The 27,427-nt window shown below is 52.6% G+C and overlaps 2 protein-coding genes across 15 annotated transcripts; one reads left to right on the plus strand and one right to left on the minus strand.

Annotated features, from left to right (window-relative positions):
• Positions 1-698: 698 nt before the first annotated feature.
• TRIP10 (thyroid hormone receptor interactor 10) lies at positions 699-14,607 on the plus strand. 2 transcript variants are annotated; one of them, XM_084885558.1, is made up of 15 exons: positions 699-822; positions 2,012-2,127; positions 2,215-2,271; positions 3,231-3,378; positions 3,456-3,518; positions 3,787-3,891; positions 3,982-4,110; positions 4,671-4,817; positions 4,933-5,127; positions 6,158-6,325; positions 6,586-6,695; positions 13,411-13,543; positions 13,750-13,895; positions 13,986-14,104; positions 14,204-14,607. In XM_084885558.1, exons 1-15 carry the CDS (start codon positions 799-801, stop codon positions 14,350-14,352), a joined length of 1,809 nt encoding a protein of 602 aa, XP_084741684.1. In that variant the 5' UTR covers positions 699-798; the 3' UTR covers positions 14,353-14,607. The 2 variants fall into 2 exon arrangements, with proteins under 2 accessions (XP_084741684.1, XP_084741685.1); XM_084885559.1 differs by lacking the exon at positions 6,158-6,325.
• A 27-nt stretch (positions 14,608-14,634) lies between these two features.
• SH2D3A (SH2 domain containing 3A) lies at positions 14,635-25,790 on the minus strand. 13 transcript variants are annotated; one of them, XM_084885573.1, is made up of 12 exons: positions 25,655-25,790; positions 24,896-24,957; positions 24,204-24,301; positions 22,253-22,389; positions 20,211-20,560; positions 19,792-19,868; positions 17,623-18,128; positions 17,390-17,505; positions 17,056-17,230; positions 16,863-16,974; positions 16,206-16,391; positions 14,635-15,550 (listed from the first exon to the last, which is right to left on the minus strand). In XM_084885573.1, exons 4-12 carry the CDS (start codon positions 22,319-22,321, stop codon positions 15,390-15,392), a joined length of 1,752 nt encoding a protein of 583 aa, XP_084741699.1. In that variant the 5' UTR covers positions 22,322-22,389; positions 24,204-24,301; positions 24,896-24,957; positions 25,655-25,790; the 3' UTR covers positions 14,635-15,389. The 13 variants fall into 13 exon arrangements, with proteins under 13 accessions (XP_084741699.1, XP_084741697.1, XP_084741695.1 ...); XM_084885571.1 differs by having other exon boundaries at positions 24,896-24,960; XM_084885569.1 differs by having other exon boundaries at positions 24,896-25,584.
• Positions 25,791-27,427: the final 1,637 nt, after the last annotated feature.

Raw genomic sequence — 27,427 nt, forward strand, 5'->3', positions numbered from 1 at the left:
ATTAACAAACAGTGTGAACCAACTTTTATGAGGGAGGGATGGGCGGAGTTGGAATCCCAGGACAGACAATTAAACCTCATTGGGTCTTGATGGGAGCGACTGAAAAATGGGCAGGTGCAAGCCCTTTTAACTGGACGGGAGCTGAGGAAAGGCCTGGGCCCGGCGCCCCAAGGACGGCCCGTCCTCAGTTTCCCGGCGCAGACGTTAGGGGAGGGAAGGCAGGATGCGGTGGGGGCTAATGGACCCGGTCTTGGCGAAGCCGCGCGTCCTGGGCAGGATCGAAGTCCTCCGATCCTTCCTGTGGCGGGAGGGACCAGACCATTTGTGGGACGAGCATAGACGTCTGGAGCCGCGCCGGCCCGCAAGAGCTGGGTGACCTCAGGTTCTCCCTGCGAAGGGGTGGGGAAGGACCTCTTAGAGATTTTTAGTGTCTTGACCGTTAAGATTGAAGAGAAAGAGGAAAGTTAGAACAGTCCGAAACCGGGCATGTCGGGGAAGTTAAAAGGGGCCCGGGGATTTGGAAAATGGGTGGGAGTCCGGCATCTGTCCAGTTCCATCCCCCCCCCCCCCCCTCCAAACCCCCCTTTTAGGTTTCTGGGCTGTAGATCCTCGCGGCCGGGGCGGGGCAGAGCCCGAGGGGCGGGGCCTAGCCACAAGGGGCGGGGCCTAGTCGCGAGTGGGCGGGTCCTGGGCGGGGCGGGGTCGGGCGCATAGCCTTCGACTGAGTTTCCCCGCGGAGGGCGGCGGGCGGCGGGGACCGGGTGCGGCGGCCTCGGCGGCGGCCTCGGCGGGAGCAGGATGGATTGGGGCACCGAACTGTGGGTGAGTCCCATCGGCCTGACTCCCAAGTTCTCATCTTCCTGGGGGTCCAGACGCCACCCTCCCTCTGCCTCCCCTGCAGTTCCTTCGCCGGAGCTCCACGCTTTCCCTTCCACCGATCCCTGTAGTCCCCGCTCCGCCCTCTCTCTCTCTCTTTCTCTCTCTCTCGCTCGAGGAGTTTCCCGGGACGTCTCAGGAAGCTCGGGGGCAAAGGGGAGGGAGACCTTGCAGGTGCGGCGTGGGGAAACTGAGGCACCGGGTTCCGCGTTGAGGGGGAAGACGAAGTCCTGGGACCAGGCCGGGGCGGCCGAGCGAGGTCACCTATTTTGGGCGCCCTGAGCTGGGCGGGCGGCTTATCTTACGGCCCCTGGGCTCCTGCCCGCCGCCCGCCTGTCCGCCTGGCGAGGGGGAGGGGACCCTCTGGCCACTTCCAACCCCACGTGGGACGGAGGAGTCCGAGCTGCCCTTTGCGTCACCTCCGATCAGCACCTGGGGGCTAGGGACGCTCTGCGGGGGGAAGGGGCTGTGAGGCTTGGCCTCCTCTGTTCCAGGCTCAGGGAGGGCCGCCTCCAGTCAGCCTCTAACCTCAGTTCTGGAAGTCCCAAGACTTCCCCCCTAATTCTAGCCGGGACCTCCGACCCCTCCTTTTTCTGGAGGCGGGGGCGTCTGTGGGGTTCCCGGGTGCAGCGAGGTAACTGCCTTTCCCCCTCCTCAACTCTGGGGTTTCTTTTGGAGGTGCAGGGGAATTCGTGGGGAAGCGGGGGAGAGAAACTGAGTACCTCGGGGTGCCTGCCCTTTGGCCATTCTGCCCCTCCTAACCCCCAAGAGGCAGGGAACCCGGCCCGGTAGCCCTGACTCACGCCGGGCCTGCCGGATTTTCCGGAATCCGGGGGGATTAGGGGAGTCGGAGCGAGGGGAGTGGCCCTACCCCCATTCCACACCCCTCTTGGCCGGTCCGGGGACGGAGACCCTGTCGTCGTCGTCCGGCTGGGGCCCCGCCCCTGTTCCCTGGCCCTTCCCGGGAAGGGGAGGGGGTTCCCGCTGGTTTCCTGCCTCCCCCCGCACCTCCAGCCGAGTCCGAGCCGGGGCGGGTCCGGGAAGCCACTCCTTCTCCGAGGGAGCCCAGAGCCTTGAGGCTCCGTGCTATCTGGCGGCGGGGTCTAGACCCGGTCCTCCCTCTCCCTCCCGTCAGGATCAGTTTGAGGTGATAGAGCGGCACACGCAGTGGGGGCTGGACCTGTTGGACAGATACGTGAAGTTCGTGAAAGAGCGGACGGAGGTGGAGCAGGCTTACGCGAAGCAGCTGCGGTGAGACCCTAGGCTGGACAGGCCCTGGGGCTAGAGGGTGCCGTTGGGTAGGTTGGGGGCTCAGCCTTCCGGCCTCTCCCCCCCTAGGAACCTGGTGAAAAAATATCTCCCCAAGAGGCCTGCGAAAGATGACCCTGAATCCAAGTAAGGATGGGGAGAGGGTGTGGGGCTAGACTGGAAGCAGGGATGGGGGTGGGAGCTAGGGGGCTTTTGTCCGGGTTTCTCTCCCAGAGCTGAGTCACTCAATCAGATCCCTCAGGTGTTATCTAGATTCCTACCTAGAGTTAAGAGTATAGGCTCTGGCCACTGTGACCCAAAAAGGGGAGGGTTCGATTCCTCTCTCTCTCTCTCTCTCTCTCTCTCTCTCAATCTCTCTCAAACCAGTTACAAAATTTTTAAAAATAGGTACAGGCTCCAGAGTATCAGGGTTGCAATTCTAAATCCACTACTTTCTAGCCAAACTGCTTTGGGCAATTGACTCAGTTCTCTGCTTCCATTTTCCTCTATCTGTTAAACCTGGGAGGCTCCAGCAGGTACTAAGTGAGTGACTCTGGGCAAGTAACTTAATGGTTGTGCCTCTGTTGTGTTCATCTGTGAAATGGGCATGATGACCATGACCTTGTGGGCGGCGCACATGAAGAGTAACTGAATGAGTGTGTTAAAACAGTGTCCAGCCCATATGGGTCTCATGTTCAGAACCCAAAGGGTTCGAGAAATCCAAAAGTTTCTTATTTGGAGGCCACCTCTGATCAGAACTCACTTGGGGTGGATCAGGTCCATTATGGGCTTGGTTTTTATCCCACTTGATTTTTAACCCTTCTTTCTGCAAAAATACTTGTAGTGTCTGGTTACAGGATGTTGTCCCTGACCCCACTGGGATGCTAGACAAAAGATGGTCTAAGCATTGCCATCTCCTTTCTAAAACCCAAAATATTCTAAGTCCCAAAATGCATCTCACTCAAGCAAGGGGTAGGGGTAGGGGATATGGGAGGGGATGAATTTGTCAGTGCTTCAGGAGTGAATGTCTTGAGCCTCCCCCTTTCTCCTGTGGAGGTGGGTCCTGGGGTCTGACCTCTGGCTGGCTGTCCCCTCTCTCCCCTGAGGTTCAGCCAGCAGCAGTCCTTCGTGCAGATTCTCCAGGAAGTAAATGACTTTGCTGGCCAGCGGGAGCTCGTGGCTGAGAACCTCAGCGTCCACGTGTGTCTCGAGTTGGCCAAATACTCGCAGGAGATGAAGCAGGAGAGGAAGATGGTGAGTGGTCTCCTCCCGGGTCTTCCCAGGGGCCCTGCCGTGACCCGGGTGAGCCTGTCACTCTTTTTCCCCCACAGCACTTCCAAGAAGGACGTCGGGCCCAGCAGCAGCTGGAAAGTGGCTTCAAACAGCTGGAGAATGTGAGTTTGTGGGTGTGGACGGTGGCTCTGGTCCACAGGGTGAGGGAGCAGGGTGAGGGTTGCTGACCCACAGAGTCTTTTGTCTGGCTAGAACCTCTCCCCTAACCCACCCCCCCCTCACCCCCCCAAGAAAAAGAAAGGTTTCTAGAATGCCCATTGCCCCCCATTTGCTGGGTGATTTCCTGCCAGCTGCTGGGATCTTGGCTTCCCACACCCCCTCGCCATCAGGGTTGGCAGCTCCTTCACTCTGGTTCTGTCCACCGCACAGAGCAAGCGTAAATTTGAGCGGGACTGCCGGGAGGCTGAGAAGGCGGCCCAGACCGCAGAGCGGCTAGACCAGGATATCAATGCCACCAAGGCGGATGTGGAGAAGGTGCTTGTGGGGCCTGGGGAAGGCGTAGAGGCTGGGGTGGGATGGCGCCAGACCCTGACAGCGACTGACCCCCAGCTCGATGTTCCTCAGGCCAAGCAGCAAGCCCATCTCCGGAGTCACATGGCAGAAGAAAGCAAAAACGAGTACGCAGCCCAACTACAGCGTTTCAACCGAGACCAGGCCCACTTCTATTTTTCCCAGATGCCTCAGATATTTGATGTGAGTGTTTCAAGCCCTTATCTCCCCTCCCACACACACACACACACAAAACAAACAAACACACACACACTCACTGTTAACCATCTCCTACACATGTGTCAAAACCCCAGCTGCAATGTCCTAATCTCCAAATTGAAAGGGGTTTTAGAAACAAAATGGTAATAGTGAGCTCTGCCTTCACTCCAGCTGTTCCTTCTGCCAGGGATGGCTTCCTTTCCTCCTGAGCATCCTATTCTAAGCCCCGGCTCTTAACAACCCCTCTGAAACATCTTGACTTTTCCCTCTCCCATTTCAGCCTTTCCGTTCCACTCTTTTGTCCTAATCCTGGGATTGGTAATATCTGCGCTGGGTCTGCTTTCCCTCCAAAGCCCTGGCTCCACGGTCACCTCCTTTGAGGAGCCTTTCTTGACCCCCTGGGCTGGGGTGAGGGGGTGGGGTGGGGGGTTGGTCCTTAAAGTCCCGTCTGAAACCAGCCTGGCCCCTTGTCCCTCCCTTGACCACCTTGGGTTGGAAGGATCTGCTCCGGCCCCTCCACAAGCACCCCTGCCTTGTCCCTGTAGAAGCTGCAGGACATGGATGAGCGCCGGGCCACCCACTTGGGGGCGGGGTACGGGCTGCTGTCGGAGGCTGAGCTGCAGGTGCTTCCGATCATCACCAAGTGTCTGGAGGGCATGAAGGTGGCTGCGGCTGCCGTGGACAGCAAGAACGTGCGTGCCTGGTGGTGTGCCGGCGGGTTGTGGGGAGTGGGCAGGCGGGCCCTGAAGGTTAGGCACCTCGTCTGACTTCCGACTGCCCTTCCCCCTGCCCGTGTCCTCCCCACAGGACGCCCAGGTCCTAATTGAGCTGAACAAGTCCGGCTTTGCTCGCCCGGGTGACGTGGAATTCGAAGACTTCAGCCAGCCCATGAACAGAGCGCACTCGGACAGCAGCCTGGGCACCCCCTCCGAGGGCCGGCCTGAGCTGCGAGGCCCGGGCCGCAGCCGCGCCAAACGCTGGCCCTTTGGCAAGAAGAACAAGGTGGGGGCTAGGGGTCTTGGGGAGGGGGTGTGAGTGAGTGGGGACAGCGGTGTGTGTGCGCGGGGGGGCCCTGAGTCAGCCCCAGCCATTGGAACGCCGAGTCCTGGGCAGGAATTTTCCTCTTGGCTGCCGGCCCAGGCTAGAGGGAAGGCCGTGATTGGCCTGCGAGTCCCCTGAGGCTGACGGGGGGCCAGGAAGGGAGGGTGGGTGGCTGTGGTGTGTGTCTGCTGCTTCTCGGGATGCTAGGAGGAGACCTGCCTGTGGGATTTAGGGCTGAGTGAGGCCCCGGATGCTGACCGTAGGGACTCCCCCGGACTCTTCCCATCCCACCCATGAGGCTGGGTCCCCACCTTCAGGCTGTTTTTGTCTTGGGATTTTTGGTTTTCACTGTCAAGCACATACTTGGACCCTCCTGGTTTATAGCTGCTACAATTGCCCTCTCCCTAGTTTGTATCTTTGGCCCTTGGTACCCCACTTCAATGTACAAATTGTGTCCCTCTACCCAGCGGACACCCCCCCCCCCCCCCCCGTAACTCTCTCATATTTCACGCCTTTGACCCTTCTCTCAGCTTGCCCTTGACTCCTGTGGCCCCATACCTGTATGAGATCTTGATTTCTGCATGCACCTCCCTCCCTGTGGTGGACTGTGAGCCCAGAAAGCTGGGGTTGGGGGGCAGACACGTGGGCTTCCCTGCACCCTCAGACCCCATCCTCGGTACTGGGCATGGGATGCAGGGGCTGTGGAAGACCCTGGGGGAAGGAGGGTCTGGCCTTCTGGCTCACAGTCTAATGCCCCCACCCCCTGCCACCTCCCAGATTTTTGTGTTGTTCTTTGCATGCATTTTCTGTGTGTGATTATACATCTTGAGTTGTGGTTTTCTTACTGTTTTTTTTCTTTTCTTTTTCTCCATTTCGTTTTTTCCTTTATTGCATCCCTCCATCGGTCCATATTGTATTCGTTCTCTATATTTTACACCCCCCTCCCGCACCCCACCCCACCCCACACCTCCTCCGCGGTCCCCACTGGTAGCCGCATCCCCCACCCCTCTCCCCCCTGGGGGGCCCCCTGCCTTCGGCAATGCCTAATGGATCCCCATCCCCCCGCTCCGGCCTCGACCCCTTGGCCATACTGAGTGAGATCAGTAAGTCAGTCAAACCGCGGCTAGCATCCTTCCGCAGCTTTCGAGGCAGCCGTGGGGTAAGTGAGGCCTCCAGGGGAGGAGGAGAGGGCCCCCCAGCCTGCCCAGAGGCCGGGAGGCGGGACCCTGGGCTCGCTTCCTGCTGCAGGCTGGACCCACTCCTCCCATTGCGTGACTCGGACCTGCTTTGCTCAGTGCATGGCCTTGCCCCCCGGGAACCTCGGGTGGGGTGGAAGGCGGACTTGGAGTGTCTCATGAGTGTGCTAGGGCCTGGAAGTTCACACTCCACAATCCCAAAGTCAGCTCTTTCTCCCTGCAGACAGTGGCGACTGAGGATTTTAGCCACTTGCCCCCGGAGCAGCAGAGAAAGCGGCTTCAGCAGCAGCTGGAGGAGCGTAACCGTGAGCTACAGAAGGAGATTGACCAGAGGTAAGGTGAGAGGGAGGCTGGCAGAGAGGAAAGTAAAGCAGTGAAGACAGCCCTAGCCGGTTTGGCTCAGTGGATAGAGCCGCGGCCTTTGGACCAAAGGATCCCAGGTCGGATTCGGTTCTTCATGGTAGCGATGTCATTTTTCATTTCTTCTTGGTTCTTCTTCAGTTCCTCTTGGTTCTTCTTCAGTTCCTCATGGTTCTTCTTCATTTCTTCTTGGTTATTGTCAAATTTCTCTTCCATCCTTTTTAGCCATCTTATGATCATTACTCTGAATTCCTGCTCTGGTAGGTTGCTTGCCTCTAACTCATTTACTTCCTTTTCTGGTGATGCTTGCTTTTCTTTCATGTGCGGGCTATTTCTTTGTCTGCCCATGGTCTCTCTTTACAGGATGTCTGGTTATGTGGTTTTTTTTCTCCTGCGTTGATTTAAAGGCACAAAATACAACACCTCCAGGTACAACACAAAAAGCACTGAACAGGAATGTATTTGCAACATTAATAACCTCTAATAAAGGTGATCACTAGAGAAAGGCAAATTAGGAGGTAGGGGAGAAAGAAGAAAGGTAAAAAAAAAAAAAAAAAGAGGGATAAATAATGAGATAAAGAGGAAAAAAAAAGTTGTGTCGAAATGAAATTGGGAAACAGGATAAAAAGAGAGAGAGAGAGAGAGAGAAAGAAAGAGAGAGAGAGAGAGACAAGAAGCAGACTACCCAGGTCAGATTCGGATCAAGGGCATGTACCTCGGTCTCTGGTTCCTCCCCAGCCCAGCCCTGGTCCGGGCTCCTGCAGGAGGCAGCCAGTCCATGTGTTTCTCTCCCATGCATGCTTCTCTGTCTTTGCCTCCCTCTTCCATTCTCCCTAAAAATCGATGGAAAAATGTCCTCGGGTGAGGATTAACAACAACAAAATAGTAGAGACTTACCATGGGGTTGCATCCAGTGAACGCACCATGAATTGAAAATACCAAAAGTCGCCAAAACCGGTTTGGCTCAATGGATAGAGCGTCGGCTTGGGGACTGAAAGGTCCCAGGTTCGATTCCGGTCAAGGGCATGTAGCTTGGTTGCGGGCATATCCCCGGTAGCGGGTGTGCAAGAGGCAGCTGATCAATGACTCTCTCTCATCGATGTTTCTAACTCTCTATCTCTCTCCCTTCCTCTCTGTACAAAATCAATAAAAATATATTTTAAAAAAAACAAACAAACAAAAAAAAAAAGAAAATACCAAAAGTCAAAACGCATTTAGTACTGCAGTGCATAGTGCCGGTTGTTTGCCTCTATGACTGGCTGACTGTGAGCTCTGGTTCTCTGCTGCTGCCAGCATCACGACAGAGTATCACACTGCATATCACTGGCCCTCGCAAAGGTCAAAGTTCTAAGTATGGTTTCTGCTGAATGGGTATAGTTTTTGCACGATCATATCTGTACATGGAAATGGTACTCAAACATCTTCCATCAAGCCCCAATCTCTGGTGGTAATACAGGTGAGTCCCACCCCACTCATAAGAAACCATTCCTTCCCATTTCACACAACTCATTCCAGCACACAGACAGTGAGTGAATGCCACCAGCACATTTTGGAGTCTGGTAGAATCTCTATTTTAAAACCACGTAGCAAGAATTCAAGAAAATAGCCGAAACTGGTTTGGCTCAATGGATAGAGCGTTGGCTTGGGGACTGAAGGGACCCGGGTTCAATTCCGGTCAAGGGCATGTACCTTGGTTGCGGGCATATCCCCAGTAGGGGGTGTTCAAGAGGCAACTGATCGATGACTCTCTCTCATCGATGTTTCTAGCTCTCTATCTCTCTCCCTTCCTCTCTGTACAAAATCAATAAAATATATTTAAAAAAAAAAAAAAAAGAATTCAAGAAAATAGAGGTATGGGCTCGTTTTTCTTCACTTAGGATCTTCGAAGCAAAATCCTAGCCAAGCAAATACAATGGCCATGGTTGCACAACAATGTGAATGTACTTTATGCCATGGAACTGTACATTTGGCATAAATGAGCCAAAAATGGCTCAAATGGGAATTTTAATTTTTATTCTGTATATTTTTTAATAAAATATTTTTTAAAAAATTTTTTAAATCTTTATTGTTGAGAATATTACAAATGTCCCTCTTTTTCCTCCCCATTGCCCCCCTCCACCCCAGTTCCCATCTGGCCCCAGGCCTTCACCACCCTATTGTCTGTGTCCATAGGTAATTCATATATGCACATAAGATCTTTGGATAATCTCTATCTACTCTTTCCCACCCCCCTTCCCTCTGAGATTCGTCAGTCCCATATTTCCATGCCACTGATTCTATTTTATTCAACAGTTTATTTTGTGCATTAGATTTCTTGTTTGATTTTTAGATTAAATTGTTGATAGATATGTATTGATTTTCATTTTATTGTTCATATTTTCTTCTCCTCCATCCTCCTCCTCCTCTTTCTTCTTCTTCTCCTCTTCTTAAAGAATACTCTTCAACATTTCATGTAATACTGGTTTGGTGGTGATGAACTCCTTTAGTTTTTCTTGTCTGTGAAGCTCTTTATCTAACCTTCAATTCTAAATGATAGCTTTGCTGGGTAATCTTGGTTGTAGATCCTTGCTATTCATCACTTTGAATATTTCTTGCCACTCCCATCTGGCCGACAAAGTTTCTGTGGAGAAATCAGCTGATAGTCATATAGATGCTCCCTTGTAAGTAATTAACTGCTTTTCTCTTGCTGCTTTTAAGATTCTTTCTTTGTCTTTAACCCTTGGCATTTTATTTTTTATTTATTTATTTTTTTAAATATATTTTTATTGATTTTGTACAGAGAGGAAGGGAGAGAGATAGAGAGTTAGAAACATCGATGAGAGAGAGTCATCGATCAGCTGCCTCCTGCACACCCCCTACTGGGGATATGCCCGCAACCAAGGTACATGCCCTTGACCAGAATCGAACCCGGGACCCTTAAGTCCCCAAGCTGACGCACTATCCATTGAGCCAAACCGGTCTCGGCAACCCTTGGCATTTTAATTTTGATGTGTCTTGCTGTGAGCCTCTTTTGGTTCCTCTTGTTTGGGACTCTGTGCTTCCTAGACTTTTAAGTCTATTTCTTTCACCAGATAGGGGAAGTTTTCTGTCATTTCTTCAAATAGATTTTCAACATCTTGCTTTCTCTCTTCTCCTTCTGGCGCCCCCATAATGCAAATGTTGATGTGCTTGAAGTTGTCTCAGAAGCTTTTTACACTATCTTCATAATTTTGGATTCTTTTTTCTTTTGCTCTTCTGATTGGGTGGTTTTTGCTTCTTCATATTCCAAATCCTTGATTCAATTCTCAGAATCCTCTACTCTACTGTTGAAGCATTCATTATATATTATTCTTTTTTAAAATATATTTTATTATTGATTTTTAGAGAGAAATGGAGAGGGAGAGAGAGATAGAAACATCATCGATGAGAGAGACTCATTGATCAGCTGCCTCCTGCACATCCCCTACTTGGGATCAAGCCTGCAACCCAAGCATATGCTCTTGATTCGAATTGAACCTGGGACCCTTCAATGAACAGGGTGACACTCTATCCACTGAGCCAAACTAGCTAGGGCTCCCTGTAAATTATTCTTTATTTCAGTTAGTGAATGCTTAATTTCTGATGTGTGTGTGTGTGTGTGTGTGTGTGTTTGACATTTTCCCTAAGATTCTTGAAAGTCTCACTGTGTCCCTTGAAGCTCCATTAAGATCCTTGAGTAATCTTGTAACAGTTGTTTTGAACTCTGTATCCAGTAGCTTACTTGCTTCCATTTCTTTCATTTGTAACATGTTTCTTTGTCTCTGCATTTTGACTGCTTCCCTGTGTTTGCTTCTATGTGTTAGATAGAGCTGCTATGTTTCCTGGAATTGGTAGAGCGGCCTTGTGTAATAGGTGTCCTACAGGGCCCAGTGGTTCAGCCTCCCCAATCACCTAAGCCGGGCACTCTAGGTGCAACCCTATGTGGGCTGCATGCACAGTCTTGTTGTAGTTGAGTCTTGATTTGCGTCCGTGGGAGGAATTGGCCTCCAGGATCAGCTGCATCTGCAGTGGAAGAATGCTATGCGGGAGACACCTGTATGGAGCAAGACTTGCTTCAGTGGGGCTTGATGCTCACTGAGTCTGCCCCTTGAGTGTGTCACTTGTGGATGTGTAGAGTTGTAATCTGCTATGGTCTGAATCTGTCTACTGAGCCACTGACTCTAGGGCCTCCTGGGAGGTGCAAAGTCAGCCACTGCCTGGTGCCACCTAGCAGGAGCTACAGAGAGATCTGGAGATGACCGCTATTTGTATTGGGCTAGGAAGTGCCCAGGCAAGGCCCAGCAGTGAGGCAAGGCAGGCTGGTGCTAGTGCTGAGGGTTGGGCCTTTTATTGATAAGTTTGGGCCTTTTATTGATAAGTTAAACTGCTTGTTTAAGAGATTTTTAGCAAAGTCTGAAGGCTGAACCAGGACAGGCCATTCAAATGGAAAAGCAGCTGCAAATGGCTTTGGTGGGTCTGCAAATTGGATGGGGCAAGGTCTCAGGAAATCACCAGGGCAGAGTGACCAGTGAAACTGTGTGGGCCTTGCTATTAGAAATTCAGATATGGCTACCAGTCAGCTCTATGATGGGACAGGTCCCAGCACAGGAACAATGAGAAAACCACCCCTGAGTTCCTGCCCAATGCCAGACAGTCCAATTCCTCCTCGGCTTTCCCTAAAGCTGTAGCCTTGCACTGGAGCTCAGAGGAATTGTGACTGTGTAAGCTCACTTGCAGGCCCTTTAAGAGGAACACCTGGGACTCCAGCAGCCTCCATGTCACTCAGCCACAATCCCTGCTGGTTTTTATAGCTGGAAGTTATGGGGACTTCTCATCCCAGCTCTGGAACCCTGGACTGGGGGTCTGGTGTGGGGCTGGGATTCCTGCTTCTCACAGGAGGCCTTGGAGATCTCCCTCCCAATGAAAGAAACACCACACATGGGTGTCGGACCAGCCCGTTCAGCGCCTCTGCCCCTCCTACCAGTCTCAGTGCACTTTCTTCTTTACTTCTCTAAGTGTGGGACTTTCATTCTGCCTGATTTCAGGCAATTGTGGATGTGGTTGTGGGAGGTGGCACATACTGGTGTTTACCTATGCTGCCATCTTGGTTCTGTGCTTTGCCCTGCCTCACGCTGGCACCAGGCTTTCACACCGACCGCTGCTACTGCCAAGCACAGGGAACTGGAAAAACTTTTCTTTTTTTTAAGACTTAAAAAATCATGAGACAGTTGGATGTTGCCCCGGTAATGCAATAGATCCAGAGACATAGAAGCATGGACTAGACTGGCAGGTCGCAGAGGGAAGGCAGGGGAGGGTGGGATGGTGGGAAGAGCTCAACCACATAACATGTATGCATATATATATATAACCCATGGACACAGACAACAGGGTGGTGAAGGCCTGGGGTAGGGGGTAGGAGCAAGCTGGAGGAAGTCATGAGAAAAAGGGGACAGAGGTAACACTTTCAACAATAAAGATTATTAAAAAGAGGAGAAAAAAAAAAAAGAGTATCAGCTACAGTCTCCAAAACGGGGGGGGGGGGGGGGGGGGATCTTTCAGTCTCATTCACCAGATTGATTGTCTAAAACAATAACAACATATGGTTATCTATTTACTAACTCAAACACTTGAAATATTAACAATAAAAAGTCTGCCAGATTAAAGAAATTTTTACTCATTCTTTCCAGACAGCAAGGTTCTCTTTCCAGTCCTCTTACATAATAGAAATGACGTTTGCCGCTTGGAGACAGACAGACAAATTATATTTTGCCATCTTGTACAAAACAGCTTTTATCGGTGTAAAGTTCCATTAGGAGCGTGGAATTTCCCGAGTGTTTATGATGTAGAGCTAAAGGTGCGTGCTCTAGAGTCAGGGCAGACTGGCCTTGAATTCCAGCTGTTTTGTCGCTCTGTGCCTCAGTTTCTGCATCTCTAACATGGGTACTATTTAGACTGGAAAGCAGTTGAACCCGGGTTTGACATTTTCCAGAAGTCTATGTTCATATAACGATTACTGCTCGTACATATAATCATGGGGAATTAGGGACCAAGGACTAGTGATAATAGTGACACCTAGCATTTACAGAGCACTTACTGTATGCCACACACTGTTCCAAACATGGACTCCCTGGAGTTCCCAGGTTCTCTTGGAGACTGTGTGTGAGCAGAGGCAGGGTCCTGGCTGTCTTGCGTAAGACAGTGCCTGCCATGCAGTACTGTGTGTATCTGAATAAATTAAGGCACTGTTCTAACCTTCACAACCATTCCCACGTATGTATCGTTATCCTCATTTTCAAGGTTAGCATACTGAGGCAGATTCAGTAACAACCCAAACTGACAAGCAGGAAAATGCCCTGATTAGAATTCAAGCCCAGTCAGTGAAGCACTAGTATGTGAGCTTTAAAAATTTTTTTTTTTTTTTTTTTTGATTCAGAGAGACAGAGAGAGAGAGAGAGAGAGAGAGAGAGAGAGAGAGAGAGAGAGAAACATCAGCTGCCTCCTGCATGATCCCCAGATCAAGCCCCCAAACCTGGGCATGTGCCCTGACTGGGAATTGAACCAGGGGCCTCTTGGTGCATGGGATGACATTCATCCAACTGAGCCACACTGGCCAGGGCAAAACCCATAGTTTTTGCTTTGTTAAATCAAATGGGTCTGCTCTTTCTCATCTTGTCTGTCGGTCTGGTCCTAGGGAAGCCCTGAAGAAAATGAAGGATGTGTATGAGAAGACACCCCAGATGGGGGACCCCACTAGCCTGGAGCCCCAGATTGCAGAAACCCTGAACAACATTGAGCGGCTGAAATTGGAAGTGCAGAAGTATGAGGTCAGGGAAGACCCTGGGGAGGGGCGGGGGCCGGCCAGCCGGGCTTAGTCACCGCCTGGGGGACAGGGAGGAATTGTGGGGAGGCTGCAGCTGTTTCTCATCACAGCTTTGGGTGTGCATGGGTGACCTCAGGAAACATCTGAGCCCAGACTGGGCTGACCCCGGAGCCCTGCCCTGGAACTGACCACATGGCCCCCTCCTCTCAGGCGTGGCTGGCGGAAGCTGAGAGCCGGGTCCTGAGCAACCGGGGAGACAGCCTGAGCCGGCACACCCGGCCTCCGGACCCCCCAGCCAGCGCCCCACCCGACAGCAGCAGCAGCAGTAACAGTGGCTCACAGGAGAACAGGGAGAGGTGAGTGGGTTGGCCACGGTGGGTCTGCCTCCCCCGGGACATTGGGGGGTGGGGGGAGCTGTCTTCACCAGCTTCACTCTCCCCTGTCAGCTGTGAGGAGCCCCCCTTGGAGGAAGGCCAGGACACCCCCATCTACACAGAGTTCGACGAGGATTTCGAGGAGTCTGCATCCCCTATAGGTCACTGTGTGGCCATCTACCACTTTGAAGGTGAGCATCGGTTGCCTGGGCAGGGGTGGGGGGCATCTGGCTGGCTTCTGTTGAAATGCCCCTAAAGCAGGCCTGAGCCCACCACCACTCCCGCGACAGGGTCCAGCGAGGGCACCATATCCATGGCTGAGGGTGAAGACCTGAGTCTCATGGAAGAGGACAAAGGCGATGGCTGGACTCGGGTCAGGCGGAAACAGGGGGGGGAAGGCTACGTGCCCACCTCCTACCTCCGGGTCACGCTCAACTGAACCCTGCCAGAGGTGGGAGGAGGGGGGGCTGCCGGCTGCTGCTTCTGGGCCCCAGGGGGCCCCAGGACCTAAGCACTTTATTTCTGCCCCCGTGGCTTCAGCTGAGACCTGTGTAACCTGCTGCCCCCCACCTCCACCCTACGCCTCACCTCAGATGGACCCGCTGTGCCTTCTACCGTTGATGTACATACTCATGTTTTAAATCTTTTTTTCCTGCCACTCGGCTAGGGCCGTTTTGTTTTATATATATATATATATATAAAAAAAAAATATGCAAAGTCCTTGGATTCCGTGCTTTATTAGGAGGTTTAGATACTGGGGTTGGATATTCAAACGCCACCCTCCTCACAGGCCACCCGGGATACGAGGAAGGGAAGGGGGATTTGGGCACACTTTGGACACACTCTGTTCCTGAGACCTGCCTGGGCCCTTGTCTGCAACCAGTGTAGGGAGAGGGGTGGCCAACCTCCCTCCCATGTTCACAGCGACTTCCTGAGAACAGGTAGCGTCTGTTGAGCACCTGCTGTGTGCCACGCATCCTCCACCCATTATCCCACGTAAATATCGAGCTTTCATTCCCATGACAACGCCTGGGAAGTACGGGCTCACTCTACGTGGAAGCCAGGCACAAAGAAGCCAGGCAGCCTGCTGGCAGTCACAGCTTTCCGAGAGGCATTTGAACTCTGGCCTCGCACAGAGCTTCCAGTTCTCTTATCATGAGAAGCTACACATTCACCATTTGTGAAATGGCGGTGGGGGTGGGGCCGGGAGAGGGCAGCCAGGGCCTCCACGGGCCTGGGTCTCCTGTGGCTTAGGGGTGAGGGTAGGGATGGGGGGGAGGCTATCCCTCACCCCAGGATCCCTGTATATTTTTAGGGGGCAGGGTGGGCTCTTGCAAACCTGACCCCCCTTCTGCAAGCCAGGGTGTGGGTCCTCACCCTGTTTGGCTCTGTGAGCAAACTGGGGAGATTTCCCAGGTGTCCTGCTGGGGTCACCAGAAATCTGGGCATCCCCGTGTGAGAAAGGGGGTCTGGCTCTCAGCAGTCAGGCTCCAGGCGCAGGGACAGGACACTGAGCACCTGCCGGAACTTCTCCAGACGACTGTCCCTCGGAGCGCTCTCACCCCGGCTCCCCCAGAGCAGCCTCCGCAGGAAGTTAGTGGTCAGGGCCTCCTGCAGGTCCGGGTTCGGCCAGAATCCTGGGGGGGTGGAGGGGGAAAGGGCCAGGTGCACTAGGGGTGGGGCCCAGGGACCTACACTGCCCCTCCTCATATCTGCCTTTTCTCCTGAGGACTTTGACCCAGCAGGGCCCTGGAGGAACTCTGCCCCCAAGTACTCTGGACAGTTAGGTGGGGTTGGTGGGGAGCGGGGAGGCAAGGGCCTCTGCGGGTAGGGGGGGCGGGGGGAAGAGGGCGTGGCTGAGGGGATTGATCGGTGGAGGTGAGCTCTGCCAGGGTGCACGGGGATGACACTCTGTTCCTAGTTTGAGCTGCTAGGGGCCCCACCTTAGAGGCTGTGCCTGGAGATGGAGCCGCCCCAGGGTCAGGATTTGGGGTCCTGGGCCACCCTGTGAGACACACTTGGCAATTGAGATGGGTGGCAGTGGGACCGTGGGTGTGGCGGGAGGCAGGGCCACCCCCTTTGAGTGCAGGGCACTTCCGGTCATCACTGCTGGTTGCAGAGCTGGCCTGGGGGCCCCTGAGAAGAGTTGTCCCAGTTTGGGTGAGACTTTGGGAGGCGTGGTGGGAGACTTATGGTCCCTGTCGCGGTTTGGGGGCACCAAGTTAGAGCATCCCCGCAGGTTGCTCCTAAGGGCAGGGCCCTCTGGCAGCCCAGCGCAGAGGGGGCACCCACCTTGCAGGCGCCGGGCCGCGGCCTTGCGGAACTTGGGTGCGTCCCGGGCCATCTGACGCGCCCCCTGCAGGGTGCGCAGCAGCTGCTCACAGCTCTCCTCCGGCGGCCCAGGGAGTTCCTCGCCTTCCAGCAGGCGCACCGCGGGGGCCACGTGAGGCAGCGCCACCTCGCCGGGGTCGCAGGGTCCTGAGGGGGAGGGGGGGAGAAGGGCGGGGGGTGGGCCTTGGACAGGGGGCAGGGCCTAGGGTGAAGAGAGTGGGGCATTGGACCAGGCACCCTAGGAATAAAGCAACCAGGCATGGCTTGGGTGAGCAGGCTTGAGCCTAGCAGAGCTAGGTGGAGTCAAGGGCGTGGTTTAAAGCAGGCGCGGGGCCTAAGGGCTGGGGCCATAGGGTGCAGAAGGCAGGGTTTAGGATAAAGGGGCGGGCCTAGGGCGCAGTGAGGGCGGGGCTTAGGGATTGGATCCAAAGCCCAGTTAGTGTGGAAGGTAGGGCCTAGGGGCGAGGGGCGAGGGGCGGGGCCTTGGCGAGGGGCGGAGCCTGGAGGGGGGGGCCTAGACGAAGGGGCGGGGCTAACTATCAGAGCCCCTACTTGGCCTAGGACTGGGTTAGGATTCTGAGTTTGCTTTGGCGTGCGGTTCCAAAGGATGCCACTCACCCGCGCCCTCATCCAGCGCCCGCATCAGCGGCTTCAGCTCCTGCTCGAAGGCCACTGCGGCCTCGGTGTGGCTCCTTCGGAGCTGGCACCACGTTTGTTCCAGCCGGGACACCTGGGGTAAAGACCTTGAACATGCCTCCGCTTTCCCATCACCTGCACCCGGGCTTCCTCCCCATCCCGGCACCCCGTGCACCTGGGGCATGAGCAGGACGCCCATGACAGCGGCCAGTCCGGGCAGGTCCCCCGCCGCCCCGGGCCGCAGCGCCAGGGCCAGCTCCACCAGGCCCCTCAGGGCTGCCGTGCGCTCCTCCAGCGGCCCCGTGCAGCCCAGCACCGCCAGCGCGCCGGCCAGCACCAGCACCTCGTGCCTGCGGAGGCAGAGGGCAAGGGTCTGGGGGCATTGGGGACGTTTGCATTTGGGGGGTGAGGGAGGATGGGAGGTGGCATGGCCCAGCCCCCACCCTACCCCCCCCCCTCGCTGAGTAGGGAGATTTGGAGATGGTGGGAATTCCAGGTGGCTGGCTCACCTTTCCAGCAGCTCTGACCTCAAACGATGGCCATGGGGAAGTGTGAGCAGCTCCAGGCCGGAGTCAACCCCCATGGCATCCCGCTGAGCCTGGGCCACTCCCAGCAGGCCAGCAGCCTGGGAGGAGGGGAGTTGGGGGGCGGGGGGCGTGGGGAGGAGAGGTGAGTATGTGGATGTGGGGTTCTGTTGGGCCTCCACCCTGACTAGGGAGAAGGGATCTGGTATGAGATTCACCTGGCAGTCTGCCAAGAGCAGGTGGAGGGCAGTGCTCCCGGGATGGTGCTCCAGGAACAGGCCTCGGAGAGTATTCAGGACTTTGGGCTCCAGGGGCCGATTCTGGGGGCCCAGAAGGCCAGAGGATTTGCCGGGGTGGCAGAAAGAGATGTCTGCCTGTGGTCTTGCAAAACTTTTCTCCTCCTCCTCCTCCTCCTCCTTCTTCTCCTCCTCCTTCTCCTGGGCCTCCCACCAGGGGGCTTCTAGCTGTGGGCATTGGAGGCCAGGGGGTGTTCTCTGGGCGCTGGGCACGCGAAGCACCAGCTCACAGTAAGTTGGGGGCTGTTCAGAGGCATCAGGCAGCACCAGTGAGGACGTTCGAGGTGGCTCAGTTGGCATCTTAACATGAAGCTGCCCATCTGAGGCGCTGAGGCTGTCAGCGATGGATCCCAGGGGAGCCGGGGGCTTCAGCAGCTCAGGGTCACTACCCATGCAAGTCAGGGCAAGTGTGGGCACAGGGGAGGCTCCTGGGGGTCATACAAGAGGGGGTGCAGAGGTACACAGAGAAGATAGTTGGGTGGGTCCTGGTTCATCCACTCATTCAGTCAGTACCCGGGCAGCCCTACCTGTCTTGGTGTGGTTTGGAACTTCTAACAAATTCTCCAGTATAACCGCTACACGCTTACCAATGGTTTGAAAATAAACTTTCTTTGGCACTTAAATAGTTTTGCAAATTCTGAATACCACGTTTTACATTTGAACCCTTTGGTTTTTGCCCCTCTGGCTGAAGATGGTGAAGCACTGACGTTACAAAATTGAAATAAAAAACATACTAATCAAGCCGAAACCGGTTTGGCTCAGTGGATAGAGCATCGGCCTGCGGACTGAAAGGTTCCAGGTTCGATTCCGGTCAAGGGCATGTACCTTGGTTGCGGGCACATCCCCAGTAGGGGGTGTGCAAGAGGCAGCTGATCGATGATTCTCTCTCATCGATGTTTCTAACTCTCTATCCCTCTCTCTTCCTCTCTGTAAAAAATCAATAAAATATATTAAAAAAAACAAAAACAAACATACTAACCAAAATTCACAAAACTACATACACATCAAAGCAGTGTAATTAAATGATGTCTGTGGTTAAGTGTGTGGCATGTTGAGTTCCAAGGTTATTAGAACTTAAAAGAAGTGTATCCAGACTTCTGGGAGATTCTGTACTTACAAAGCACTTCAATAGACCTTGTTACAGGGGCTTAACAGCTTCCCACAATTCCTAGCTCACTCTGAATGCCAGCCAAAGTCCTCAAAGTAGCCCCAAAAGCTCACAAAATCTAAGCCCCAGATCTCTCTCTGACTCTCCCCTCCCACTGCTTCAGCTACACTCACCTCCTTTTGGCTGAATGAATAGTTCAAACTCTTGTTCTGGCCCCAGGACCTTTGCACTTGCTGTTCCTTCTCCCTGGGCCACTCTCAGCCCCCAGTTGTCTACATCTTTCCTTTCTTTACGTTCTCAAAATCTTTCTCCATGGGGCCTTTCCTGACAACTACTTAAAGTCTCCCCTACTCTGTTGTACTTTTAATTTTTACCCCAAATCATATATAATTGACTTATGTTGTTGTTCTTGATCTGTCTTCCTCTAACAGGATGTTAGCTTCACTAGGGCAGAAACCTTTGTCTTTTTGATTCATCGATGTATCTCAGCACCTAATGCAGTGCCTGGCACACAGAGAGGGCTCCTGTTGAATGGAGTGGGGGGTGGACAGGGCAGACGAGGCAGACTGGGCATGAGGGGGGAGGAGACCTCCTTTAGGTAGGATGATTGGGGTAAACTGTTTTGAAGAATGCATGGTGGGTGAGGAGGAGTCAGAAAAAGATTAGGGGAATGGGCAAGAATAATTCATGCAAAGGCCCTAAGGCAGGAACAAATTTGAAATATTCTAGCAACTGATAGAAAGATTGTGTGACCGGAGCAAGGGCACGTGGCAGGGTTATTAGGGAGGCCAGCCATGGTCAGAACACACAGGGTTTCTTAAAATAATTGTAAAGTCACCTACAAAGTTTCTATGTGTTTTTTAACCACTTTGAGAGTCTCAGCGTACCCATTTCCCAAAAGATTTAAGTCACCTGCCCAAGATCACTCAAGGGATGAGGGGCAAAGAGACTCCTGAGCCATGGGCTGTCTGGCAGACGCTCACCTGGGTCAGAGTGGCCTTCTCTTGACCACCCCACGTGTTCCAAACCTGCAGGCTGACTGTCACTCCACTTCCTAGCCCTGGGGGACAGAGATGGGAGAGATGTGAAGTCCCAGCCTAAGCAGGGCCACCCCCACCAATGCCCCAAACCCCTACTCAGGACCATTGGGTCTCAACCAGGGTGCTCTACCCCCAGGGGACTTGGCAATGTCAGGAGACACTTTTTGTTTGTCACAACTAGTGGCTGGGGTGGGGAGGATTTTACTGGCATCTAGTAGATAGAGACCAGGGATGCTGCTCACCATCCTATAAAGCACCAGACAGTCTTTCCCTCCCCGCAAGCAAGAATGATCTGCCCCCAGTGTCAATAGTGCCAAGGTGACACTTGGGTGGCCCCAGGAAGGCCAGGAGCCTGTGAGTACCTGAGTAGCTCTATCCCAGACAGGCTCTCTAGGAGGGTGTCCTCACTAAAGCTGCGTGGAATAGGCCCTTGCCGCATCACCGGGCTGGAGGCCACAGCCCCTGTAGCCTGGGTCAGTGGACGCTGGCCATTCACATAGCTGCGAATCAGGGCAGGCAGGCTTGGGAAGCGCTCATCCTCCAGCTGATAGAGGGCTGTGGGCCGGCCTGGCCGGGGACGCAAGGCCACACAAAGCACCTCAAAGTGCAGGGCAGAGCCCCGCCAGCGGCAGGAGATCACAGGGTGGCCCCCACAGGTCCTAGATGCACGGACCAAGAAGTCACCATCTTGCTGAAGAAGAGCCTCTGCCTTCTGGGAATGGAGAACAGGGGGCAGGAGGTTTAGGTACAAGCCCAGATCAATAGTTCATGGTACTTCAACACCCCTACCCAAAAAAAAAGCCATCCCAGAGACTGGGTAGTTTTGTACTAAACAATTTACCCTTTTCTCATGGGCACACCTCTGGACTACATTTCCCAGGCTCCCTTGCACTTAGAGCTATCATGTGACAAGATCTGACCAATAGGATGAGAGTGAAGTACAGTGGGGACTATCCACATTTGGCCCATAAAAACCCTCCTGCAAAGTCCTACGGGTTCTGCTCTGGCCAGTGTGGTTCAGTTGGTTGAGTGTCATCTAGTGCAACAAAAAAATCGCTGCTTTGCCGAAACCGGTTTGGCTCAATGGATAGAGCGTCAGCCTGCGGACTGAAGGTCCCGGGTTCTATTCTGGTCAAGGGCATGTACCTTGGTTGCGGGCACATCCCCAGTAGGGGGTGTGCAAGAGGCAGCTGATCGATGACTCTCTCATCATAGATGTTTCTAACTCTCTATCTCTCTCCCTTCCTCTCTGTACAAAAAGCAATAAAATATATTTTAAAAAAAGAAAAGAAAAGAAAATACTTTTAAATCTTACAGATTCTGTCCCGTATTTGTCAGCTGATGTCACCAAAGCTCTGGGATAAGGCTGAGCCACAAGATAGAAAGGTCCTGACTGATTTCTGGAGCTCCGCATCCTCACTCCTCAACCTCCTTGGACTGTGACATGAACAAGCCCTAACTGAGCGTGTTTAGCCAGTGGCATCTTGGAAGGGTTTGTTATAGTTGCTAGCTGATGTTGACTGGTACTGCTTCTAATCTGAGTAAATATACTGTACTAGCTTGTTTTACAAAGGTGACTTCAAAATTAGCCATTACTTGATTCTTCCAGTGTGTGACCCATAAATCCTGTATACAAATTTCTAGCTGTCTTATGACTAGTGTGAAAACAAACAGGGGCTGAGGGCTCTAACACCAGAGAGGCAAAGCAGAGTTGGTGATAGGGGCTAGGGACTGAATAATATATGCAATGGACATATGTGTAGCCCTACTGGACGCCAGTTGCTGCTTTAGGTGTAAAATATATGAACTCAATCCTTTACCTAAGTTAAACGGTAGGTACTATTATCCCCATTTTACGGATGGGCAAACTGAGGCCCAGAACAGTTAAATACCTTAGGCTAGGTCACACAGAATGTAAGTTGTAGGGCTGGGATTTAATCCCAGGATGTCTGACTCTGGAGTGTGGAGTTTTCACCACTAAGCTATACTGCCTCTCATGATTTGATTGGATGCCCAGGGTCCTAGGACTCCTGAGAGTGACGCCTGAATTGAAGATGAGAGCAGGGAGCCTTGAATTGAGAGGAAGATGGGGCCCTGGTGGCCACAGGTGCCCAGGACCCAGAGAAAGAGGGAGACAAGCAGAGCAAGGGGTGCTTTGAGGGAGCCAGGACCTTTTTCAATCTTCATTACCATCTTCAACACCATCCCAAAGGAAGTGATAATTTAAATATAAGGAGTGATGTGCCACACCAACCAAGCTTCAAGACAATCCCCAGTCCCCCAGCCACCTCTTCCAACAGCCCTTGATCCTAACTCCCACAACTAGGGCCTTGGAGTCTCCGACAGGCCATGGGCAGGAGAGGCTCCGCATCACATGGTGCTGAGGGCCTGCAGGAGGCAGTACCTGGCGGGACAGGAGGCCGTGGTACCAGGGTTGGCTGGCAAAGTCCTCTCCATTCTGTGGCACCTGCATGAAGCTTATGGGGGCAATGAATGTTGGGGCTCAGCTCTGCACTTTCAACAGGCCTCAGTCTTCCACATCTGTAAAATGGGAATAATTATTCCTGCTTCCTGTGTGGCTGAGTCAGCCTTTCTATGTTCCTCTTAGTTTTCATTGTATTTTTTATTTTTTATATGGAATACTTCATGAATTTGTGTGTCATCCTTGCATAGGGGCCATGCTAATCTTCTCTGTATTATTTTAATTTTAGTATATATGCTGCTGAAATGAGCACAGTTGGGTTTTCTGTGTGTTTTTTAAAATTTGTTTTTGTGTTCCTCTTAGTTTTGGAGACAGCAGCCCATATACTATCAAACCTTAAAATGCATTTTTCTCTCTCTCTAAGTATATGTGTGTGTGTGTATGTGTGTGTGTGTGTGTGTGTGTATATTACATATATATAACATACATATATAAATTAATTTAATCATAGTCAGATTATATATGTGTGTGTGTGTGTGTGTGTGTGTGTATAAGCAATATAGATCTAGATATAGATGTAGATATAAGTATATGCCAGATTACAGTTGACCCTTGAGCAATGCAAGGGTTAGGAGCACTGACCCCTGCACAGTAGGAAATCTGTACATAACTTTTGACACCCCCCCCAAAAAAACATAACTACTAATATCCTAAGATTGACCAGAAGTCTCACTGATAACATAGTCAATTACACATATTTTGTATGTTATATGTATTATATACTATCTTCTTACAATAAAACAGGCTACAGGAAAAAAAATGTCATTAAGAAAATCATAAGGAAGAGAAAATACATTTAGAGAATTTATTGAAAATAATCTGCATAAAAAATAATCTGTATGTAAGTGGACCCGTGCAGTTTTAGCCCATGTTGTTCCAGGGTCAATTGTTGGTACATATAAAATCAGGCTATGAGTCACTTTAATTTAGAATTGGCTGTGATTTCATGGAAACAGCCATGCATTCACTGGGACTTTACAAAGGGAGAAGATCTATGCACTGCTTTAAAATAGAGTGGCATTTTATGCAGATGACATAATGATCCATGTTATAGAGATTTAATGAGCTAATTTACTCAAACCAATATTTATGTGGCACCCGCTGTGTGCCAAGCGCTGTTCCAGGTGCTAGACACCCATCAGTAAAAAAACAAACAAACAAAAAACACGAGACCACTGCCAGTCTAGTTTGGGAGAGAGCGTTTAAGAAAATAAATAGCCCAGCAGGCATGGCTCAGTGGTTGAGTGTCAACCTAGGAAACAGCTCAGGGTTCAATTTTAGGTCAGCGCACATGCCAGGGTTCAGGCTTTACCTCCAGTAGGAAGCATGCAGGAGGCAGCCGTTCAATGATTCTCTCTCATCATTGATATTTTTATCCCTCTCTCCCTCTTGCTTCTTCCTCTCTGAAATCAAATATATATATATATATATATATATATATATATATATATATATATATATATATGGATGAACGTGCAGATGGGTCAGGGAGAGCCAAGATCTAGTGGTGGAGTTCAGATTTTCCCTAGGGTGGCCTGGGAAGGTCTCGGTCAGTACAAATAGAATGATTTCGAGGGAACAAGCCCTGTGGTTCTCAGAGTGAAAGAACATTCCAGGCTGAGGGTAATTTAATTTACTCAAGTTTATAGCTTCTAAGCAATCCTTGTGCACACAAAAGGATTCGTAGGATGTAAGAAAATCTAACCTATGCGTGGCTTTCCAACATAACACCACATTTAAGGATGTTGAAATGTCAGCAAATGCAATTTTGGAGCCGATACATTTCAATACTATTATTATTATTATTATCATCATCATCATCATCAAATTTAGGGCTCAAACACTTTGGGACTCCCTTGATTATCACGCAGACCTGTCTCAAGTATCTGGTGGTGAAATCCCACTCTGGGGAGGAGTGAAGCAAGGGGTCACTCTCTCCACCCCATAGGGTCTCCGTGGCCTGGTCAGGATCTGCAGAAAAACAGCACCAGGATTCTTACATCATCATGAGTCAACCTAGCCGAGGGCCTGCAAAGGGCAGGAAGTTCACAGACCAGCCCTAGGTGACTTTACGGGTGGGGAGCAGTGCCAGGAGCTGGCTCTAGGCGACACATACTTCAACACCAGGTGTGTCTCTTGGATGCCTGTACACTTCCTGTTTGTCTCCTGGCCCAGGCCTAGCCTCTGTCTTAAGAGTCCCCCAACTCCAAGTTCCTCTGCCTCATGTCGCCCTTAGTGGGCATCGAGGTGGGTCACTGACCACATTCCGGTTAGTTGGGGGAAAAGGTCAAGGTGGGCACAGGTCAGCCATAGGCTAAGTCATCCTCCTGCCCTGTGTCTTTGGGAATAATTTCCGGATATTTGGGCAGGGGAGAGATGAAGGGGGCAGAATCAGGAGAGGAGGTGAGGTAGGGGCAAGCATGGGGAAAGGAGGGAGGGTGTATTCATAGCCTGTAAACCATATACATGTGTACACATCACAGGGAGCAGCCACCAGCACACAGACACATGGAGACAGAGGGACAAACTTGACATTGAATAATCATCAATTGGCTGAACACTTACTTTGTGCTGTTCTAGACCTGGAAATACAGTGCTGATAGAGACCTGCCTTCGCCCTTGACTGTCTGCTGAACAAGACACACCACAAAATAAGAATAAGTTCTATGCGTAATCAATGAAGATGTTAAAACAGGGAGAGGTGGTAAGATGGCTGGAGGGGGCAGGCTGCTTTACATAGTGTAGTCAGGAAGGTCTCTCCCAGAAGGTGACACTGGAGCTGAGACCTCAGGAAAGAGAAGGAGACAGCGATGCAAAGGTTTGGAGAAACAGCCGTTGGGGTGCAGGGGTACAGCAAATGCAGAGGGAAGACGGAGCTTGCTTTTTACATTTGATGTTATTTAGGAGACCAGCGTGGCGGGAATGCAATGAGCAAGGAGCTCGGTGAGGTCGGCTGGGGCGAGACAGTGCAGGAATTGGTGGACCCCAAATTTCCAGCTCTGGGGGATGGAATAGGAAGGGCTTTAAGAGAGGGAGGGGCACAATCTGGTTTGTGGTTTAAAAAGATGTCAGGCAAAAGTGAAAGCAGTGAGGACCTCCGTGCTGCAAAGGAAACACGCTCAGAGGAGCACACCCAGGTACACGGACACGCATGATGCACAGCGATCCAATCAGGGATTCGGCGACCCAGTCTACACGTCCGCGGACGCCCGTGGACAGACACCCAGATCCTCCCTGCGTGCAGGTGACCCCACCTGGAAAAGAGAGGACTCCTCACCCGAATCATCCCCGGGTCCTAGATCCGCCCGGGACCCTTCAACTCACCTGGGTCTGGACTCACGGAGCTCCCGAGAGGCTGGTGCCGGACTCAAGTCTGAGGTTCTACGGACGGTTCCGGGCCCCTGCCACCGGGCCAGGTGAGAGCCCAGCCCAATCACCGGGCCCTGGGCCCTTAAGACCCCGCCCCTTTAAAACCCCGCCCCAACCGGAGACTCCTAGGCTTTAGCCCCGCCCCCTTAGAGCTTCTTTGCATTAACCACGCCTCTTTGAATAATACTGCGCCTCCCGCACCAGCTTGGGGAACTCCGCGCTTCCTTAAGTGGGCCCGCCCATAATTAGCATCGCCCCGCCCCCGCCGAGTGGCCACGCCCACTCGCCTCCGGCTGCCCTCCGCCCCTCTGCAGAGAATCGGGCTCCTCCATCACCCTCGGGCTGGCTCTGAGCACCCCGGGCCCCTCGGGGCGCACGCGGGAGGGGGTGTCTCTCCCGCTCCGCAGGGTTCCGGGAAGGGGCGGGGCGGCCCTTTACGGGTTTTCTCCCGGAGTGGCGTGGGGTGGCGGCCGCTGTGACGTGGAAGGGTGCACTTCCTCGAGACCGCCCCCTCGGGTTTCCGGGAGCGGAACCCCGGCTGGGCGCTGGGTTTGGTGGAGAGATGCGGGAAAACACGACCCGCCTGCCCCAGGGACAGCACTGCGGAGCTAGACTCGGGAGAGGCATGGGGGGGTGTGTGTGGACATTCAGGTAGGGGGAAGGAGGTGCTGGATCTTCCGTCGGGATGCCCGGAGACAAACATGAGAAAGGTGGGGGGATCGGGAATCAGAGAGAGAAGCTCCAGCCATGGTTATGGAGGGATAGGAAGGGAGGGGGGGAAGGGAGGGACGAAAAAGGGGGTGGTGGTCCCAGCTAACAGTTTCTGAGCTTGGCTGTGTGCCAGGATGGGCTGCTTGCTTGACGGGCCTCAACGCGTTAGTGTTCGTTCACCCAGGCCACCGAACGAGGTAGGCGCTGCTTCCATCACCCCGTTTTCCAGCTGCAGAAACAAACGGAGCCGCTTTGTGAGTGAGTGGGCCATTCGAGCGCGGAGCCCAGGGCAGGCCACCCTGTCTTCCTCGCTTCGGTCTTGGCACCCCCACTATCTCTGATGCCTGCCGTCATTCCAAACTCGAGCCCATCTTACAGACGAGGAAGAGGACGCCTAGACAGCGAGGGATGTTTGGGGATGGAACATTTTGGTGCTTACAAGATCACAAAGCTAGACGTTTCCAGGCTGCACTGCCCTCCCCGCCCTCCCGTGGAAGGGGGGCTCAAGAGGGCTGAGGGGAGTATCTTTTCCTTAACACCGCCCCCACCCCCCACCCCTGCCTAATTTTGATATATTGGGTATGTCCAGCGAAGGAGCATAGCGCCCCCTAATGGTTACAAGAATTTAAAAAATGTAAGGGGGCGTCTAGGGAAATTGAGAGGACTCATAACCTAGTGGGATGAGAGACCGCATAGACAAGATGATTTCAGGTGGTGAGGGCTCCCCGATGACAGCGAATGTTTGCTAAACGTGCCAACGAACCGCACTATGAAGATATAAAGGAGAGAGATGACAGTGACCGTGGGCATACACGGATGGATTTGGGATACATGTCAGAGGTGGTGTCAACAGAGCTTTCAACCACTCATTTGTTTGCTTATTCTCATTCAGCAAATATATATATGGAGCATGTATATGTGTGCCAGGTGCTGGGGCGGAAAGGGAGGGGTCCTGCAGCACACAAAAGACAATTTTCTAAATAGATAATAAAGAAACAAGTATAGCTCAGCCGGCAT

This window comes from Pipistrellus hanaki (assembly GCF_964339955.1).
Source record: "Pipistrellus hanaki genome assembly, chromosome: 5".
In the NCBI taxonomy this organism is placed as follows: Eukaryota; Metazoa; Chordata; class Mammalia; order Chiroptera; family Vespertilionidae; genus Pipistrellus; species Pipistrellus hanaki.

What these genes read in the sequence shown, in the direction of transcription:
- TRIP10 (XM_084885558.1), top strand. Translation starts at nt 799, where the DNA reads ATGGATTGGGGCACCGAACTGTGG. An exon ending in AAAGATGACCCTGAATCCAA is followed by an intron (nt 2,272 to 3,230) that starts GTAAGGATGGGG and finishes CTCTCCCCTGAG; the next exon opens with GTTCAGCCAGCAGCAGTCCT. An exon ending in GCTTCAAACAGCTGGAGAAT is followed by an intron (nt 3,519 to 3,786) that starts GTGAGTTTGTGG and finishes TCCACCGCACAG; the next exon opens with AGCAAGCGTAAATTTGAGCG.
- SH2D3A (XM_084885564.1), bottom strand. Translation starts at nt 22,321, where the DNA reads ATGCAGGTGCCACAGAATGGAGAGGACTTTGCCAGCCAACCCTGGTAC. An exon ending in AGAAGGCCACTCTGACCCAG is followed by an intron (nt 18,129 to 19,791) that starts GTGAGCGTCTGC and finishes TATGACCCCCAG; the next exon opens with GAGCCTCCCCTGTGCCCACA. An exon ending in GGCGCTGGATGAGGGCGCGG is followed by an intron (nt 16,392 to 16,862) that starts GTGAGTGGCATC and finishes CCTCCCCCTCAG; the next exon opens with GACCCTGCGACCCCGGCGAG.